This window comes from Sminthopsis crassicaudata, chromosome 6 (assembly GCF_048593235.1).
Source record: "Sminthopsis crassicaudata isolate SCR6 chromosome 6, ASM4859323v1, whole genome shotgun sequence".
NCBI classification, from domain to species: Eukaryota; Metazoa; Chordata; class Mammalia; order Dasyuromorphia; family Dasyuridae; genus Sminthopsis; species Sminthopsis crassicaudata.
In genome coordinates, this window is record NC_133622.1 from 106,297,476 (window position 1) to 106,318,495 (window position 21,020).

Below are 21,020 nucleotides of genomic sequence, written 5' to 3' on the forward strand. Positions count from 1 at the left end.
GATTTTGTAAAAACCATAAATTAAAATTCATAGGCTTACAAAGGAAACCAATTATATTGAAAGACAATAATTAAAATATGGATCACAGATTAAGGTCCCCTAATTCAAACAGGTGGTGAGCTAAGCTCAGAATTAGACAGGAGGAAGAGATGGGGCTATATTATTCTTCTGAATAATTAATTGCTCAAGACTTTTAATGACCCAAACTTCTCCCTGACTCAAAGAACCATCTTTCTGACATTAATATACTTCCAGTGATAATCTATGACTGAAAGTCATTGAAAACCACAGTCTCTGAAGAATTAAAACTGTAAATCACATAAACAGTGGAATGTGCAAGTGATATCACTACTGAGGACCTGTGCAGAGGGATTTTAGAAAATATTATTTAAGAAACTTATGTCTGAAAAAGGAGTCCGCTGGCCATGTAGCAAGACTGAAGGATAATTGCTGGACAGCTTGCATTTTTTATGGGGGGAAGGGGGAAGTAGTTGAGATTAAGTGATTTACCCAGGAACATATGTGTCTGAAGCTGTATTTGAATTCAGTTCCTCTTCACTCCAGGACCAGTACTGTATCCACTGTGATGCATAGCTGCCCTCAACAGTTTGCATTTTTAAAGAATTGTAGGTGAACTTCCCTAGCATGTTGTGTGAATCCCCTTTTGGACGGTCTGTGAGCCGATATGGGCAATATTCACATAGGATGAGAAAGCAAGGATACGTTGGGTGGAGGGGATTCCCACACAGATATGAGATCTCAGAACCACTGAAATATCAGAGCAAACTGAGGTCTTTTAGATATAGTTTCGTATTCTTTTCTGTAGAGGACTGGAACTCTGGAAAAGTATACTTGAAACAAGGATACTTACAACAAGGTGTTAACTCAGTGGAATTGATGAGATGATGGTCCTCTAGCTCACATATACTTAGTCCTTAGCATGGTTCTCTAGTTTACACATACTCAGTATGCTGTAATGATGTAATCATACTGAGGTATTGAAGGGCTGAGAGAACTGGAAATGAGACATCCCATCTTTGACCATCCTCCTGGTGGCTCTCCTGCCTCCTGCTTTCCTCCACTAAGATCAAGGCTGGCTCTGAGATCCTCCAGAAAGCTATTCCGGACACTATGTTTTGGTGCCCGAACATGCACCTCCAGAAGGACGCTACACTTTCATTATACTAAGATCTTTCTCATAAGGAGATCTTATGTAAACTATGTTAATGAATCTTAGAATCATGGATCTGGAGTCAAAGGCAATTTAGGAATTATCTTTTCCAACTCACCCATTTTACAGATGAGCAAACATACAAGTTAAAAATCAATTGACCAAGTTCACATGTGGCATAAGTTGCAAAGCCTAAATTCTAACCAAGTTCTCTTATTCTAAATCCAGCATTCTTTCTATGGAAATAATGATCTTGATGACCTAAGCAAATTAAAGAGGTAGGACATATTAATAGTTTCCTATTTTATAGAGTATTTTATACTTTTCCAGTCACTTTCTTTGAAGTAATCATGTGAGGTAGAAAATGTGGGTATTCCTATTTTACAGTTAAAGAAATTAGAGTTCATTGACTAGAAGTAACAATGACCCATATGATCTATCAAAGAGAGAATACTTAGGCTCTGACAAAAGTTATCTTGTATTTGTTTTTTAATATGCTTGTCTACACATTGTCTATCATGATAGAATATAATCTCCCAGAAAACAGGGGCTGTTTCATTTTTGTCTTTGTATACCTAGTACAGTGCCTGGCACATTTGTGGTTCACTCATTTAGTTGTGTCTGTTTCTACATGTCCCCATGGACAGTTCAGGGGTTTTCTTGGCAAAGATACTGGAGTAGTTGCCCTCTCCTTCATTAGTGAGTTTGTATTTATTCTATAGATGACAGACTAAGGCAAATAGAGGCACATATTTTGAATAGGAGAATAACAGAGAAATTGGGGGAAAGTGATAAAGTTCTATCATCTCCTATTTGTATCTAGTTATCTATTGGGATATTAGTTACATGAGGAAAATTATCATCTTTATAGTATATGCATTGATTTTGTTTCTTTGAGGTTTTTGAATTAGATAGAAATTTAATATGTTATTGGTTGATATAAATTTCCATTTCTGTGATTTTACTAAATCTTTCTGTGGGTAAATGAAACTCCTGCTTTTATTGTATTCATATCTTAATAAATTTTAAATGCTAATAAAGATTGAGTTACATGGAAAAAAATTGCTCAGGGTCACACACTATTAAGTATTTGAGGCTGAATTTGAACTCAGATCTTCCTAATCAATTAGGTAGTACAATGGATAGTCAGGCCTGGAGTCAGAGTCTTTTTTCAGTTATTATCAACTCTTTATGACCCTATTTGAGGTTTTCTTGGCAGAGATACTAGAGTGGTTTGCCATTTCCTTGCCCAGATTATTTCATAGATAAGGAAACTGAGGCAGTGTGAAGTGACTTGTCCAGAGTCACACAATGTGTCTGAGGTCACATTTGAACTTATGCCTTCCTGTGCTGGGCCTAGAGTCAGGAAGACGACACCTCTTCTTGAGTTCATAATCTCAAATGGGGTCATGAGGAGTCAGACAGGATTGAAGTGACTTGCTGACCATAGGCCCAATGCCCTATCCCATGTGCCTGCTTGTTGAATGACTAATGTAGTATACAGTATATTCCACTAAACCATTGTACATCCTTTCAAACTGAAAGCTACTGGGATGGGAAAATAAAATTTTTGATATAATTTAATGAACAAACTAAAATTATATGTTGTCATTCCTTTTTAACAGGTGTATTAGAAAAATGTCTCCCTTTTGAGATCCTTTGATAGAAGTTATAGAAGTGATTTTTTTTTTTAGATTAGGAAACAAATCATCCATTGTAAACACTAGGCCTACCTATTGTCTGTCTCATTCTAAATTGTACAATTTCTTTCTCCTTTCATTCTCCTCATACTTATACATTTCAATTTAGCTCCTAATAAAACATGGAGTAATGTCTTTGACTTTGGTTTCCATTCATATGAAATAGAAAAATATAATTTTTTACTTGGGTATTTAAAGCATTTATCTTGAGGAAAAAAATTCCATTTTCTCTTTTTTAAAAGAACACAAAGCCTCAGATTGAAAAGTAATATTTAGTGTCAAGACAGCTTTTGGAAATGGTCGTCAATAGTTTTGAAGAACTTTATGATTTTCAGTAAACCCCCAAAGATTGCCACTGACCTTTGTCTTAAAAATTCAAGGGCTGTTTCTGAGAACAGGTTTTTAAATTGTCCCAAAGTAAACATATACCTGTTCACTGAACTCTTATCGTGAAGGAGTTTAGTGTAAAATTTCTCACATCATATTTACAGGAAGCACTTAATACCATCACTGTTGATTTAAGTATAAGGGTAAAATTTCCCAATGGTCTATTCTGCTTCCCACCCAGACTCTTGAAATCCATCTTGAGAGCCTTGAGTGCAGTGATGGAGGCTTGCCAGTCAACTTCATCCTCACTGTAATCCAGAACCTTCCTCACTACTTCAAATTCTTCTAAGCTGTTGGAAGTTGAAGAAGGGTATTTGGCAATAGCCTGGGGACTCCGTGACAGACCTGATCAGGAGTCTCATTTGTCTCCTATTGGAAACTCCTAGAATATGATTTAGTCTTAGAATTCTATGGAGAAAAGTATGAAGAGGAAAATAGTCTATTATTGATTTTTTTTCTAAGTATAAAATACAGTGATAGTTCAGTTGGACTACTTGTGATGTTCACATCAGATTTGTGATTCAAAATACAAGCATGCCTTGTTTTATTGCATTTCACTTTATTTAAGTGCTTCACAGATATACTATTTTTTACAAACTGAAGGTTTGTGGCAGTCCTGTGTTAGGCAAGTAAATCTGTTGGTGTCATTTTTTCAACAGCATGTGCTCACATTGGGTCTCTGTCACATTTTGGTAACTCTCACAATATTTCAAACATTTTCATTATTATTATATTTGTTATGATGATCTATGATCAGTGGTATTTGATGTTACTATTGTAATTATTTTGGAGTGCCACGAACCACACCCAGATAAGACAGCAAATTTAACTGATAAACACTGTCTATGTGTTGACTCTTCCACTGACTGCCCATTCCCCTGTCTTTCTCCCTCTCTTTGGACCTTCCTCCTCTCTGAGACACGATAGTGAAACTGGCTAATTAATAGCCCTTTAATGACCTCTAAGTGGTCAAATGAAATCAGTTGATGTAGCAAACTTCCCTATTGTCTTATTTTAAGAAATTGCCATAGCCACCCTAACCTTCAGCAACCACTACCTTGTTCAGTCATCATCCATCAACTGGGAGGCAAGACCCTCCATCAGCAAAACTATTATAACTCTCTGAAAGCTCAGATGATGATTAAGATTTTTTAGCAATAAAGTACTTTTTAATTAAGGTATGTACATTGGTATTTTTAGACATAATGCTATTGCACACTTAATAGACTACAGTATAGTTTAAATATAACTTTTATATATACTGGGAAACCAAAACATTCATGTAACTCACTCTATTATGATAAGTTGTACTGCAGTGGTCTAGAACTGAACTTGCAATATCTCCCAGTGTTTATATTTTATTTTATCATTTGTTACTTTACAGTAACTATTTAAAATAGATTTAATGATATCATTTTGTTTTTTATTAATAATAGCTAACAATTATATAGGGCATTAGTTTAAAGCAATTTATAATAGATGATCTGCTAGGATCCATGCAATGAGAGAGAAGGTACAAAGGAAACTTAAATTTTTGTGTGAATCCTAGGGCTGGAATGTGTTTTAAGCATGGTAGAAGAACCCATACTGTAGGAACGAAGATATTGCTGGCCCAAATACCTTCTGTCCTACTTCTAACTCAAACCCTGTCTTATAACTATCTGGCATAATGACAACTTCTGACAGTGTAAATAACAATCTGCTCTGGTAGTCCCCTGTTTCTCTACTAAGAAGACAGAATTCTGAGTGGTTGCATTTTCTGATGTGATTATTATTTAATTCTTCATTTACTCTGTGTTCAGTTTTCTTTTCAAAAGCTTTTTCATTTACCCTGTTGTAGTGCTTCTTGGTCTTTTGCTACAACTTATTTTACTCTGCATTAGTTCAAAAACATGTTCTCATGTTTCTCTGAAAGTCTCACTGTCCTCATTTCTTGTTCTACAATGATATTCTATTACACCCATATTTTTTCCCCAACCCTTCCCTACTTTGTTTTCAGTTTTTGGCTACCACAAAATATTAGAATTTATGTTTCTGCCTCTTATCTCTTTGCTATATATGTTCAATATAGTAATGAAATTACTGATCAAAGGGTATGAACAATTTCATTCGAATTCTTACCTAATTCCAAATTGGTGTCCAGAAGGGCCAACTAATTCATAGCTATTACAACAATTTATTTATATGCCTGTCTGCCCGCAGCCCTTCCCACATGGACTGCTTTCATTTTATCCCCTGTCTTTGTCAGTTTGTGGGATATGAAGCATAATTTCAGAGTTGTTTAATGTGTTTTTCTCTTTCTTTTTATTATTAGGAGCAATTTTCATCTGACCACTTAGAATCTGTTTTAAAAGCTGTTCATATTCTTTGATCCATTATTTCTCTGTAGCTGTCTTGGTAAATGTAGAAATGGATAATGTTCAGTGTTTTCAGCATGTCCTACTCTTTGTGAGCCTTTGGGTGTTTTTTTGGCAAAGATACTAGAGTGGTTTGCCATTTCCTTCTCCTACTCATTTTACAGATGAGGAAACTGGTGAGCAGAATGAAGTGACTTGCCCAAGGTCACACAGTTAGTAAGCATCCGAGGTCCAATTTGAATTCAGGAAGACTTGTCTTTCTGAATTCATTCTTGGTACTCTACACTCTATAGTGCCACCTAGCTGTCTTAGAAATGAATAGTTGTCCTTTGTGTATGTATATATATTAACAATTCCTCATGTTATCAGTTAATCCCCCTCCTCTTCTCAAATAAAGGATAAAGGATACATCTCTGCTCTCTGAGCTACTATCTGGACTTAAATTTTTCTCTTAAAAATTTCCAATGATCTTCTATAATGGCAATTCTTAACCTATTATTGTTTTCCATACTTTAATAATCACAAATCTTTTCCTGAATGTATTTGTCTCTTTACATTTCAGTCCATTATCCTTTTCTGACAAAATCATAGAATTTCAGATGTCCAAGGGACCTCATAGAGCCACTAGTGCCCTCCAGACTTAATCAGTGTGATTGGGACTTAGTATCATTAAGACCTGACTTCAAATCCCACTTAAGTGACTTCTCTGTGCCTCTGTTTACTCATTTGTAAAATAGGAGATGTTGAACACAATGGTCTTTAAGATCTCTTGTAACTCTAAATTTGTGATCACATTATCCCTAACAAAATATTTCCTTCCCCAATCCACCTCTAAATCCCCCCAAGTAAGAGGCAATCATTACCTTCCAAAACAGTGCATTTTATTACTGAATAGCTCAGAATATTCAGAAGTTTTTTTTTCATAAATGCCAGCAGCCATGTATTGAACCTCAAGTTCTGTTTAGGCAGAACATGCCCAGTCTCTAAAAATAAAACTAGAAGACAGCTACTAAAACTTTCCCTGATTTTTCTTTTCTCCAATTTCTTCAAACAATCCTTGTGGATTGGATGATTTCTGGTCCTCTCCTCATCCTGGTTTCCATCTCAACTCTAGGCTGCTCTTGTTTTCTGACATCTGCCCTCCATACACTCACAATTGTATCAGGTAGAGGGAAAATATGTCAAGATACTTGTCATTTCTTTGGATTATTTCACCCTGCTTATTTTTATCCTCAGACTAGCTTTAGGAAGTCATTGCCTTGGCTCTCTGTCCACCAGATCTGCCTTCCTAAGCCGGATTAAGCATTCTCATTCAAAAGGGTTTTAACAATGCACATTACTATGGGTTCCATTTACCTTGAATCCTTAAGGGCCCATAGAACAACTGCCCAGTGAATTGGGTTTGAGCTCAGTGATAATGTCATGTAAAGTGTGGTTGTGCACACGTTCTCTGACACTCTTCCCGACATGTGGATATTTCTCAGCTGAATGGGTTTTAAGGTCACAAAGCAGCGTATTCATTGGGATCACTGGATTTGCCAGGATTTTCACTCGTCAGAAATATGGGCGGGCAGGGTACCATAGTAGGCATTCATTGCCGAACGCGGGATTAATTTTCCAAGGCAAAAATACATGGAATTGTCTGAGCTACAAGCTGCTCTTTTGGGGGAGAGCAAGAAGCTTTGTGACCCAACAATGGTATTGTATTGCTCATTAACAAACAGAGCAGATTCACAGGAGCCCTCTACATTCAAGCCCTCCAACCCGGGAACATTCTCCTTAACTCTGCAGCTGGGTTATGGGGTCTTTTCCTTTTTTCCCGCCCCCCTCCTTTTATAAAGCTGCTTCTGGTCTTTATTCTTATAGAAGAGATTTTAAGCCTTCCTTGGGAAAAGAGGGATATAGGTGATGAAAATGGGTGCCCTTTCCCCTTACACTCCCAGATACTCCCTGTTCTGAATTGAAATCTTGTCTGCATGCTCACCACATGGAATGTTTGGCCCTGAGCTTGAAACTAAAGTCTGGCTTGTTTACATTTTGTGAAATTTAATTTGGTCTGAGTGCCATCCATGAAATAGAATTTGAGATTTTGAGGAGAGGAAACTTGTGGGTACCACTTCTCCAGTGATCTCTAGCGACAGTATGCATGAACACACAGATGCTCAGGTAACACTGAAGTTGGGGCTGGATGTGTGGAATTGGCTTTCTGTTCGATTTTTGAAAAGGCTAGGTTTTTGTTTTGTCCTAAAGGTGGAAGCTTAAGGTTATAGATTCTTTTATCAGTGTCTATCAGCTAAATATTCCAAAAGTTGAGAAACTGATGTGGATTTGAAAGAATGTACATCAGGAAGCTAGGTGAAGTGAACATCAAGTCCTGGAATCAGGAAGACATGAGTTCAAATCCAGCCTCAGAAGCTTAGTAATTGGGCAAGTCACTTAACCCTGATTGCCTCTCCCCAAAAAACCAAAAACAGAAAAGAAAGTGCTTTACTAGTATACTTCTGGTCACGGCAGCTTATCCAGTGTCCTAAACGCCACTCATGAACTTCTTTTGGGGGTGGGGAGAAGGGGAGGAAAAACACAAGGTTTTTCAAGGGTCAATGTTGAAAATTGATCCTTGCATATATTTTGAAAATAAAAAACTTCAATTAAAAAAAAAGGAAAAAAAAAAGAAAAGAAAAGAAAATACCATGCTCAGTTTTTGCTGGCTGGGGTTGATTCCCCAAGGAATCTGAAAGATATATTCTGAACATATGACCAAATAATTACCAGTGCGACAGTGAGACCAAGTTCTGACACAAATAAATGAAATCTCAGCTTCCTCAGCAAAGCTTAGATCCTGAATGAGGGAGCAGCTCTTTTATCTAGTTTTGGGGAATATAGGACAAAGAATAGGTCTTCATAGGCAGGACACAAATTATAATTGGTTAAAAGAACTCTACATCAAAAATGGCAAAATCAATGTGATTGGTTTCAGAGCTGGGAGCGGCTAGATGGCATAGTGAATGTCATGCCAGGTCTGGAGTTAGGAAAACTTAATTTCATGAGTTTAAATCCGGGCTTAGATATTAACTAGCTGTATGACATTGGGTAAGTCTGTTTGTTTCATTTTCCTTATCTCTCAAATGAGCTGGAGAGGGAAATGGAAATCCACTCCAGTGTCTTTGTCAAGAAAACCCAAATAGGATCATGAAATCTCACACACAACTGAACAATATCAACAAAATTGAGATATGGGGGAGAATACGATTGGTTGGAAATTGGAATGGGGGGCTAGCAATAACCTTCTTCTTTCCTCCTCTATTGCTTGAGCCCACCTGCATCCCTCAAGAATAACAAATTTCCTTGGAGCAAGAGAACTGGATTTCTAAACTTGACTTGTAACAGGCCAGCTGAATTTCTGAACTAAGTTCAGATGCAAAATACCATGACTTAGGCAGTGACAGGACAAAATCAATTAATTGCAAATAGGATCAATTAAAAAAAAACACCCCAGAATCAATCCAGTCATTTTACCAGAAATATTTAAAGCTGCAACTTATAGTTTTAGAGTCAGCCACTTAATTCCAGAGAGTCAGAGCTATCAAAGTTCATTGTTTCAACAACCAAGGAAAAATATTTCAAAGTTGGTATTTTGCTTCCTTTGAATTAAGGCCTTGAAATAGATCCTTAGTCAGAGGACCAGTGTACTGATCTAAATTTAGAGAGGGTTATAATTTAAAAATAATAATAATAATTGACCACCAGGAGAAGATTATTTTTGTCTATGGTAATTGCTGAAAACTGCCCAATAAGGCATGGAGGCTTTCTGATATAGAACTAGCATTTAGCAAATGTTAGATCCTTGAAGTATCAAATTATCTTTTTGGGTGAATTCATGGTAGCTGAGGGAACCAGAAGTGAATGTGATTTTGAAATGCTGAGTCTGCCTGCCCGTATGTGTGTGAGCTGGAGATACTCTGCAGTTTGTCCATGGCTCCCATGTCTCCCTTAACTGGATGGTATCTGTTGCTCCACCAACAGGCAAAGAGACTGCTGCGATGAAAGCTGATCTCCTGAGAGCCAGGAATATGAAAAGATACATTAACCAGTTGACTGTGGCCAAGAAACAATGTGAGAAAAGAATTCGACTTCTGGGAGGACCTGCTTATGATCAGCAAGAAGATGGGGTCTCAGATGAGGGAGAAGGGCCTCAGAGCCAGAAGGTAAAACTTTGATTGTTCTCAATCTTTGTGTGTATCCCATTTCACTTTCAGGTGGTTATGAATGCAGATATCATTTACACATAGAACACAGAACACAGAAATTGAGTCCCCAATTCGACTGGTAGCATCCACATTTCTCCTTTGACCCAAATGTCATCATTGCCTGTCTTCCCCCATTTCTGATGAAGTAGCAGGTATGATGACATTTTGTGTACATTTTCCTTTCACTGTTCTTCTTTGTGGATCACAGATATCAATATACCCTCAAGCAGCCCTTACATTGCAAAAGTGGCCCAACCAGTAGATATATTGATTCTAATTGGTAACAAGTCAATTTCCTGAGAGTCAAGAATGTGAAAAGGAGCATTAACTAGCTGTCTATGACAACAGGTAGGAAAAGAGAAAAGGGCTTATTTGGGATGTTTGGGTTTGAGGCTAAAAATGACAATTTAAAGTCTTTGGGGCCATACAACCTATTATAAGTAGGGGACTTCATAGACAGGTTGTTCACTCTCTTATCCGATTATTATTTATACAGTCAAGAACCTGTTCCTGCCAAGTCCATGTGACATATGGACAGAAAAATCCATCAAGGGATGTTTGGTTGTGCATTTATTATCCTTGTTACTAGGGGATGGGACAAGATACTCAAAAGCACTTAACTTTTTGTGTGTCATGAATCCCTTTGGCAATCTGATGAAGTCCGTTGACCCCTTCTCAGGATCATATTTTTAAATATATGGAAGAAAATGTACAAGATTACAAAGGAAACACATCATATCGAAATACAGTTATCAACATTCTCCAATTGATAAATGGTCAAAGAATATGAACAGACAATTTTCAGATAATGAAATTAAACACATTTATAGTTATATGAAAAAAATACTCAAATCACTATTGATTAGAGAAATGCAAATTAAAACAATTCTAAAGTACTACCTCACAACCCTTGAATTGGCTGAGATGACAGGAAAGCATGATGATAAATGTTGGAGGGGATGTGGAAGTTGTGAAATGATTCAACCATTCTGGAGAGCAATTCGGAACTACATCCAAAGGGCTATAAAACTGTGCATATTCTTTTACCCAGCAGTACCATTACTGCATCTGTATCCCAAAAAAATCATAAAGGAGGAAAAATGACCCACATGTGCAAAAATGTTTGTAGCAGCTCTTTTTGTAGTAGCAAAGAATTGGAAAAGGAGTCAATGCCCCTCAGTTGGGGAACAGCTGAACAAGTTGTGGCATATGAAGGTAATGGAATATTATTGTTCTATTAAAAAATGATAAATAAGCTGATTATAGAAAGCCTGGAAAGATTTACATGAGTTGATGCTGAGTGAAACAAGCAGAACTAGGAAAACATTGTACACAATAACAGCAAGAATGTGTGTTGATCAATTATGAAAGGCTTGATTTTTCTCAGTAGTTCAGTGGTCCAAAGCAATCCCAATAGACTTTGGACAAAAAATACCATCTGCATCCAGAAAAAGAAGTAAGGAGACTGAATGTAAATCAACATATACTGTGTTCACTTCTGTTTCTTTTTTTTAAATTTTTCCCTTGGTTTTTCCCATTTGCTCTGATTTTTCTCTCCCAACATAATTCATAAAACAATGTCTATTAAAAATAAACAAAAAAATACAGTTACCAAAGTATATTCCTCTAATATAAAGTAAATGGGAAAGCTGAGAAGAAATTGATACTGTTGTTTTCTTTTTTTGTTTGTTTTTGTTTTTGTTTTCCCTTTATTTAACTTTTTTTATTATAGCTTTTTATTTATAAGATACATGCATAAGTAATTTTTCAGCATTGACAATTGCAAAACCTTTTGTTTCAACTTTTCCCCTCCTCATGTATTAGATGGCAGGTTGACCAATACATGTAAAATATGTTAAAGTATAAGTTAAATACAATATATGTATACATGTCCAAACAGTTATTTTGCTGTACAAAAAGAATCGGACTTTGAAATAGTGTACAATTAGCCTATGAAGGAAATCAAAAATGCAGGCGGAAAAAAATAGAGGGATTGGGAATTCTATGTAGTGGTTCATAGTCATCTCCCAGAGTTCTTTCGCTGAGTGTAACTGGTTCAGTTCATTACTGCTCTATTGGAACTGATTTGGTTCATCTCATTGTTGAAGATAGCCACATCCATCAGAATTGATCATCATATGATACTGTTGTTTTCTTAAAGGACTATATAAAATTTTGGCAATTTTGAGCTCAAGTTCTATCTTTGCTTTTATCTTTGTATTTTTAACATTCACAGAGTTTGACTTAGTAGATAATTTTTGAATGAATGAATGTTGTTGTTCTGGCATTGTTAATAGAACAGAGTGAATAGAGTGTTGGGCCTGGAATCAGGCAGACCTGAGTTCAAATTCAGTCTCAGACTACACTGGCTTTATGACCCCGGGCAAGTCACTTAACCATTATCTCCCTCAGTTTTTTCAGCTATACAATAGGGATAATAATAGCATCTACCTTCCAGAGGTGTTATATAAAAGATCAAATGAGGTAATATTTAAGTGCTTAGTAGGAGTGCCTGGCACATAGTAGGTTCTATTTAAATACTTATTCCCTTCCTGCTCCCTTTCCTCTTCTGTCCCTTGGTTTCTTTCCCAGGAAAGCAGTTTCTAAGTTTTTAAGTAGTTTGCTATTGAAAAGGTCAAGAAATCAACTGATTTGTTTGGGGGCTTGCAATGAAAAGTGTTTGGAGCCTGAGATGACAGGCAAAATCATTCTGGCAATGCTCTTAATTTGCTTGTACTTGACACAGTGAACTCAATTTCTTGATCTAAGAGCTTGAAAATCTGTGACATAAGTGCAGTGGATCACCTAGGATATATTTTTGTACATTGAGAAACAGAGATACTTTAGTTCAAAAGGAAATAAAGGATTCTGTTCCAAAAGTGCTAGTTTTAGGAGAGTTCTACATTAGCTAGTAGCAAATGACACATGAAAATGGGAAGAAGTAGAGAAGCAGATGGGTAGGGATGCTTCCAACATCATCTGAATAATTTTTTTTCATGTAGTCAGTTATATGACCATAATAGTGGACCTTGGAGGCTAACATAATTGTTTTCTCTTTTCCTTTATCTCAGTATTTTTAAACTATATTAAATTCTTTAGTAAGCATATCACAAATGTTTCCTTATTTAATTAGAAGAAAGCTCTTTTAAAATTATAAACTCATAAGATTTGATGCTGGATGGGATCCCCTGAGTGACATATTGACTTAGAGAATCACATATAGTACTAACATTATCTGTTTTTTATTTTATTTGTATTAATTTATAAAAATAATTCCCAATAACATTTTTGAATAGTATTTTATTTTTCCAAATACATGTAAAGATAGTTTTCAATATTGATTTTTGTGTTCCAACTTTGTGTACCAAATCTTTCTCCCTCCCTCTCTAATTTCCCCCTCCTCAAGACTGTAAGCAATCTGATGCAAGTTAAACATGTGCAATTCTTTTAAATATATTTCCATATTTATCATGTTATGCAAGAAAAATCAGATCAAAAGGGGGAGAAAACATGAAAAAAAAAACCCAAGCAAACAAACAAACAACAACCAAAAAAGGTGAAAAAGCAATGCTTTGATCCACAGTCACTCCCCATTCTCTCTCTGGATGCAGATGACATTTTTTATTTACATTTTATTCTTATTTGGGCCATACTCAGGAGTCATGTGGGCTGTACAAGGCAGCTGCATGTGTGATATTTCTGGACTCGATATCCTGGACTCTTTTTCCACTATAACTGATTGCCCTTATTATATGTTTCACACATATACAATGAGTTAGTTTTGCATAAAGGAAAACCATCTGGACCCCCATTGTCAGGCCAATTATATACCTAGTACCTTGAGAGAGACATCATGACTTACTGGGTGGAGAACTTGGATTGAAACCAAGAAGACCTGTGGCCACTTGTGAGACATACTGATTGCTCTGAGCCAGTTGTTTGACCTCACAATGTCTTTATGGTCAGAGATGGTCCTGCTTTGCATGGATAGAAAGTGTTTCCTCACACAGGTGTTCCTTAAGCAAAGGAAAGGATAAGTCTAGTCCCCATCTTCCATCCCTACTAAAAAATAATTTGGACATTTGAATTTCCTTGAGTAGGTTCATCAATTGAATATGACAGACAACACATTCTTTGGCATGGTATAGTGAAAATTCACTGACCTAACAAACAGGAGAGAAAGGTTCTGGTCCTGTTTTCCCTAATTAGTTTTATGGACCCAGGTCAGTCATTGAAGGCTTGGGCTAACTAAAAATGGCATTATCAAATGTACAGTATTCAATAAAATGACTCACATCTTTTCAGAGAGTCCATGAAAACTGAAGATATGTTGTCTGAGAGCCTTTAGGCTCATAGGTTTAAAAAAAAAATGAAAGAGATACTATACAAACATACACTCTTTTAATGCAACCATGACTTGTTGGGAGTTAATTATCTTTATAAATACATTCTTTTAGCATTACCAGCTTTTAACCTAGTTTCTTAAAGCCAATTCTTTGGTCCTTGCTAATATGAATTCAATTTTTTTTTAGAATACTATTCATCTAAGTAGAAATGCAGGAAATGGATCCAAAGGCTCAGTCCCTCTACACTATCAAAAAATAACTCCCTCTTCCCTCCCCCTCAGAAAAAAATTTGAAATTCATACAATGACTTTCTGTGTTTTGTATTTTGTTGTGTTTTGATGTTTTGCTGTTGAGTTCTACCACATATATAAACAGCCCTTTTTAGATTCAAACTTTGAGTCCTGTATGTTTCCTGGAATGATTTCCTTAAAGTTTTCATCAGACTTCTAATGGTTGATTTCTTTATTTCCTAAATTTTGCTCCATGTTCATGTCAGCAGTTCTATTTTTTGTCACTCTTCTCTTAATGAATGTGCAAAATCACTGAAGTAGCCTTGAGAAAGTGACAGTTCAAGGGACTAGAGACAATTCAGATTTCCAAAGCAGAAACAAAAGATGAGTATGAATATGAATTAATATGGATGTATGAGTGTCTGTCTCAAAGCAAAATTTGTGAATCCCATAATTGCTGTGGTTTAAAGGTAAATTCCATAGCATATAAGCATGATCTGTGTTCACTTAGTTACTTGACTCTTACTTGGATAGACTCTTGCCTAGGTGATTGAATTCACAGTAATCTTATTTTCTTCCAGAATAGAGTATGAGATCCTTGAAGCAATAAGCTGTTTGATCTGTCTTTGTCTAGCACCCAGAATAGAAATTTAATAAATAGTTGTGGATTGATTCCAGTTTAGTTCAAACATATATTAAGTATCTACCTTGTTCAAAGCACTAGGCTGGTGTGGTGAGATACAAAGTTTGGGTGAGACATTATGCCCTCATGGAGTTTCCATTGTAAAAGGACGATAAAATACATGCAAGTGATCATACGTTAAGACTTCAGTGGTTCGGTTCAAGTAGGTGGCACAGTGGATAGAGAGGATCAGCCCTGAAGTCAGAAGGACTTGAGTTCAAGTCTGGTCTCAGACACTTAACACTTCTAGGTGGATGACCCTGGGCAAGCCACTTAACCCCGATTGCCTCAGCAAAAAACCAAAACAAAACAAAACAAAAACACTCCAGTGGTTCCAAGTTGAATCCATTCAGTGATATAATTCAAAGCCTATTGATATTTCTTCATCCTGTCAGACTCTTGTTTCTGCCCTCTCCTCATAAATCCTCCTTAAAGAAGGAAAGATGAGGGAGAAGGGGAGGGAAAAGCTCATGAATCTTATTCTCATTGGAATTGGCTCATGGAGAGAAGCATACACACAGAATTGGTTATAGAGAGCAATTTGGAACTATACCCAAAGATTACAAAACCACACATATCCTTTGATTTAGCAATATCACTACTATGTTTCTGTCTCAAAGAGGTAAAACACACACACACACACACACACACACACACACACACACACACCCATATCTACAAAAATATCTATAGCAACTCTTTTAGTGATAGCAAAGAATTTGAAATTGAGGTGATGTCCATCAATTGGGGAATGACTGAGCATGTTTTTTGTATATGATTGTGATGGAATACTATTGTGCTATAAGAAATGATGAACAGGATATACTCAGAAAAATCTGGGAACATATATGTGAATTCATGCAAAGTAAAATGAACAAAACCAGAAGAACATTCTGTATAGTAACAGCAATATTTTATGATGATCAATTGTGAATGACTTAGCTATTCTCAGCTATACACTGATCCAAGACAATTCTGAAGAACTTTTGATACTTTCCTTCTCCAGAGTAAGAACTGACAGAGTCTGAATGCAGATTGAAATATTACTTTTTCTTTTCTTTCTTTTTTTGTCTGCATTTTCTTTCACAGCATGACTAACATGGAAATATGTTTTGCCTAAATGCAAATTGTTTTCTTTCTCAATGAGAGTGAAGGGGAGAATTTGGAACTCAAAAAATTTTTAAAGCAAATGTTAAAATTTGTTTTTACATATAATTCGGGGAAAGTTAAAATATTAAATTTAAAAAGAAATGAGGAAAAAAAATAATCCTCCATGGAAGATCCACCCAGTTCATTAGAAGTTTTCCTCCCTGATATTTTGCTGGACATACATGATAATGTTCTCTTTTGTTTTATTTCACTTTATTTTGTATTGCTTTTTCCTTTTGTTTATTCTGTTTCTTCAAGTAAAATAAATTTGGGGAAAAAAAACATAAAAAAGCTTTCCTGAGTTTTTTCCCTTGAATGGGTACCAGTAGAGCATCCAACCTGTCATCCTCATATAGATTATTATAGCATACAATATTTTATAAATGGATTAGAAAGGTGTCATTTAAAGTAAATACTATTTTAGCTCTCAGGGGAGAAAGGTTTGATCAGAGAAGGCTTCCTGGAAGATGTGGTTTTTAAATATAGGCATGAATTCAGTTGAAGGAGAGCGAAGGTAGTGAGCCACAAGTATGTAAATGTATAGCAAAAGGTGTGTTTAGTAACTAGAACAGAGATTGGATAAGGGTGTAGCATAAAATGAGGTATGTGCTGGTGTCATATTGTGGAAGGCCTTGAATGCCAGGGAAAGTAGAACAAATGAAAAAACTGATTAAATGTTCACTGTGTCAGACACAATGATAAGTACTGGGAATATAAATACAAAAGTGAGGCAGTTTTTGCTCTCAAGCTCATAATCTGAGAAAAGGGCACTTGGTCTTCAATGAAAAGTGGAGACATGGAAGAATTGATTGACATTCCCTTCCCTGTTAGGATTACTAAGTGAGAACTGAGGTTGTCTGGACAGTGACAAGGTGAGAATTCAGGTTTTCTGGACAATTACAAGGTGAAAACTCAGGTTGACTTGATAGAGGGGGCAAGCTCATTGGCTGGGGTGGTTCTTCCCAGAAGCCCTTGCATTATCCCACGCCCATTCTCTGGGAGAATAAAAGAGAGGACTCTCAGAGAAAGAAGAAGACTCTCTGCATTACATCAGGCCTGACGGGGCTCTCTGCAGGAAGGGAAGTCACTTCTTTGGACAAGAGTTAACAGCAACTGCCTGGAGACAACGGTTCGTTACAGGAAGAAGAATCTGTCGGAGAGATTTGAGTAGACACAGCAGATCTCTTCCCAGAGAGCGATCCGGCAGCTTCTGGAGACAACAGCACGCTACACTTCCCATTAACAATGAGAGCGTTATTATGGTTCCTAGAACAAGAGGTGAAAAGTGGGGAGGGAGGTGTGTGTGTGTGTGTGTGTGTGTGTGTGTGTGTGTGTGTGTGTGTGTGTGTGTGTGTGTGTGTGTGTGATGGTAGAGAGAACTATGTAAAGTAGCAAAGTTGAGGGAAAGATGGCCAGAGGGATTGGCTGGGTAGGGACGGATAAAGGCAATTTACTCAGTAGGCAAAAGGAACAGATCCTCATTTGTTAAGGACTACGCCTAAGTGTGAAACGCCAAAAGCCTGAAAAGGGTTGAAAGGGGACTGTACCATCAAGGACTGGGTCGGTGCTCTGAAGCCCCCACAGCTGTGAATCATAACACACTTGAAGGAATTGTAAATCAGCCCTTACTGACACAGATGTTGCTTGTGAATTGGGAAATAAATTGGAGGCAAGAGAGAAGAGAGAGGTCAGAGAATGCAACTGCCTCTCAGTCTCCTTGTACTGTTATCCTTTCACATGAAGAGATCTTCTGCTGGTCAGAAGTGGATCCCCAAATGAATTTATGTTATATGTATACATATGTATTTACTTATTTATATGTATTATATTAAATGTATACATATGTGTATGTATCTTTATCTATACATATATATATATATATAAAGATAAGTAAATAGATACAAATACATAAAGACAAAGTAGTTTGGGAGATACAGTACCAACATTTGGGAATCAGAAAGACTTCAAGGAGATCTTACTGCACTCCTACAATGCAGGCCAGCACCTTTTCTGTAACCTATAGTCTTAGGCCCGAGGCTGGGGTGATCATCCTTTGTTCTCTTTGAGTTAGTTACTGTTTTCTTTCTCACTTTCACATCTTCATTCCACTGGGTGCCATTTCTCCAGGAAATGGAGCACTTAAATTTCAGGGACTAAGGTGTAGCTTATGTTCCACTTTGATGCCTTTTATGACCAGGGAGTGCCTCGACCACAGGGCTCTCTCTAGGTAATGAATTTATGTCCAAAGGAGAACTAGAGATCATTATTGATCACAAAATAGAAAAACTTTGATTATATCAAATTGAAAAGTTTTTATACAAACAAAACTAACGCAAACAAGATTAGAAGGGAAGTAACAAATTGGGAAAACATTTTTACAGTCAAAGGTTCTGATAAAGGCCTCATCTCCAAAATGTATAGAGAATTGACTCTAATTTATAAGAAATCAGCCATTCTCCAATTGATAAATGGTCAAATAATATGAACAATTTTCAGATGAAGAAATTGAAACTATTTCTAGCCATATGCAAAGATGCTCCAAGTCATTATTTAAAAGAAAAAAAAAAAAAAAAAGATCCCCAGCAGCCACTAGCAGGTGGCTCCCGTAACACTTATTTCTCTTGTGATGACATGTTTTACCTACTGAGACTTATAGTATCCACTTGATTCTTAAGACTTATCAGTAGCAGAATTTGAGCTCTTATTTGCTTGATGTCTCCTGGATTCCATCCCTGCCAAGCTAGTCTTGTCTTCTCTAGCTAGCCTTATTACATTTCTGCTTTTATCCTGCTCTTTTATTTCTGCTTTTCATACTATGCAACCTCCTATGTGAATTACATTACTGTTACAAAGGGACTAAACAGTCTTAGCGATCCCACTGCTGGCCCGTAGTAGTTGTCTGACCGTGGGTGAGATCATTAATCCTCCATCTTGGAAACCTACATTAAACGCACATATATACATACACACACGCAATTATGGTTGGAGGTAAATAAAATGCCTTAAGAATTGAGAGCACATTTATAAGAAGGAAACATTTGGAATAAAATAATAAAGGAAGATATATTGCATCCTGAGAGCAATTCCTGCTATTGTCTCTTTCCCACACAAAACAAACCATTGATCTCACTAGTTTTTTACAAGCAGCTGAGTCTTATTTAACATGGATCTGAGAGCAGCTCACTGGACTGATTTCTAAAGCTGAGCTCGAGAAAGGGCTAAGCTGCTTCCTATTGATCACTGTTCTGTGGCTCTTTCTGCTTTGATCATGTGTGGAACCTGGTACCTTCCAACTCTCCTTAAGGCTCTTAATTCTTTCAGCGAATGTAAGAACGATGCAGAACATTTTTTAATTCTTCCTTTTTTTTTTTTTTTTTTTTTTTTAAATGAGGTCTAGGCAGAAGCTACCACTTGCATGTAGAACTGCTGTTTTTCTAGGCAGGCTGATATTTTTCGTGTTTTTACTGCCATTTCTTAAACACAAGTCATGTTAAGTTGTCCCCAGGCTGTTGCTTTTTTGTATCAGAGTTTCTCTATAGCAATTTCCTGGCTACCTGCAAGAGAGACGTTCTTTCTGTATTCATGTGGAACGTAAGGCAGAGTGCCATAAGGCAGAGTGCCAACATTCCCAGTTGATTTTTATGATCTAAGCTTCAAGGCTAACTCTACGGACTGTAGTTTGGCTACTCAAAAATTACCTAGAGAGAGCCCTGTGGTCGAGGCACTCCCTGGTCATAAAAGGCATCAAAGTGGAACATAAGCTACACCTTAGTCCCTGAAATTTAAGTGCTCCATTTCCTGGAGAAATGGCACCCAGTGGAATGAAGATGTGAAAGTGAGAAAGAAAACAGTAACTAACTCAAAGAGAACAAAGGATGATCACCCCAGCCTCGGGCCTAAGACTATAGGTTACAGAAAAGGTGCTGGCCTGCATTGTAGGAGTGCAGTAAGATCTCCTTGAAGTCTTTCTGATTCCCAAATGCTGGTACTGTATCTCCCAAACTACTTTGTCTTTATGTATTTGTATCTATTTACTTATTTATATATATATATATATGTATAGATAAAGATAAAGATACATACACATATGTATACATTTAATATAATACACATAAATAAGTAAATACATATGTATACATATAACAATGCTTATAAATACATATATACACATATATGTTTGTGTGTATACCATGTATGTGCATATATTATATTTTTAATATATATGTATGTGTATATAGTGTATGTGTGTGTTTATATATGCTATACAAGTAAAAATTACTTTTTTTTTTCTCAAGTTTATATCTTCTCTGCCTTACCGCAGTGACTGGTACATAGCAGGTGCAAAATAAATATTGTTGATTGACTGCTTATTTAATAGAAGGCAATTAATATATGCCTGTTGTTTGATTGTCCAGTTCTTGGCTAAACACTAGGGATATAAATACAGAAGTTAGAGTCCCTATGTTAAGAAGCTTGTATTTAAATTTGGAGAGACAACACATATAGGAGATTGGTGGTCAGGGAAGGAGGAAAGGAATCTGAGGAATCACCGAGTTAAAGGGTAATTGAATCATAGGATAGTTAGTTAACATGTAAGATTTTCTCCTTTCTCCTGTACTTCTCTTTCCCAGACAGCAAGTAATCTGATATGTTATACATATACAGTCCTTTTAAACATATTTCTATATGTCATGTTGTGAAAGAAAAATGAGAACAAAAGAGGAAAATCACAAAAGAAAAAAAGCAAACCA

At 36.5% G+C, this 21,020-nt stretch overlaps 1 protein-coding gene across 1 annotated transcript in view; it reads left to right on the plus strand.

Moving 5' to 3' along the window:
- Nucleotides 1–21,020, plus strand: part of SNX25 (sorting nexin 25) — a 263,033-nt gene that overhangs the window by 180,005 nt on the left and 62,008 nt on the right. Inside the window, exon 7 of the mRNA XM_074272880.1 lies at nt 9,639–9,820. Within this exon, the coding sequence (XP_074128981.1) occupies nt 9,639–9,820 (182 nt within the window). The remainder of the gene's footprint in view (nt 1–9,638; nt 9,821–21,020) is intronic.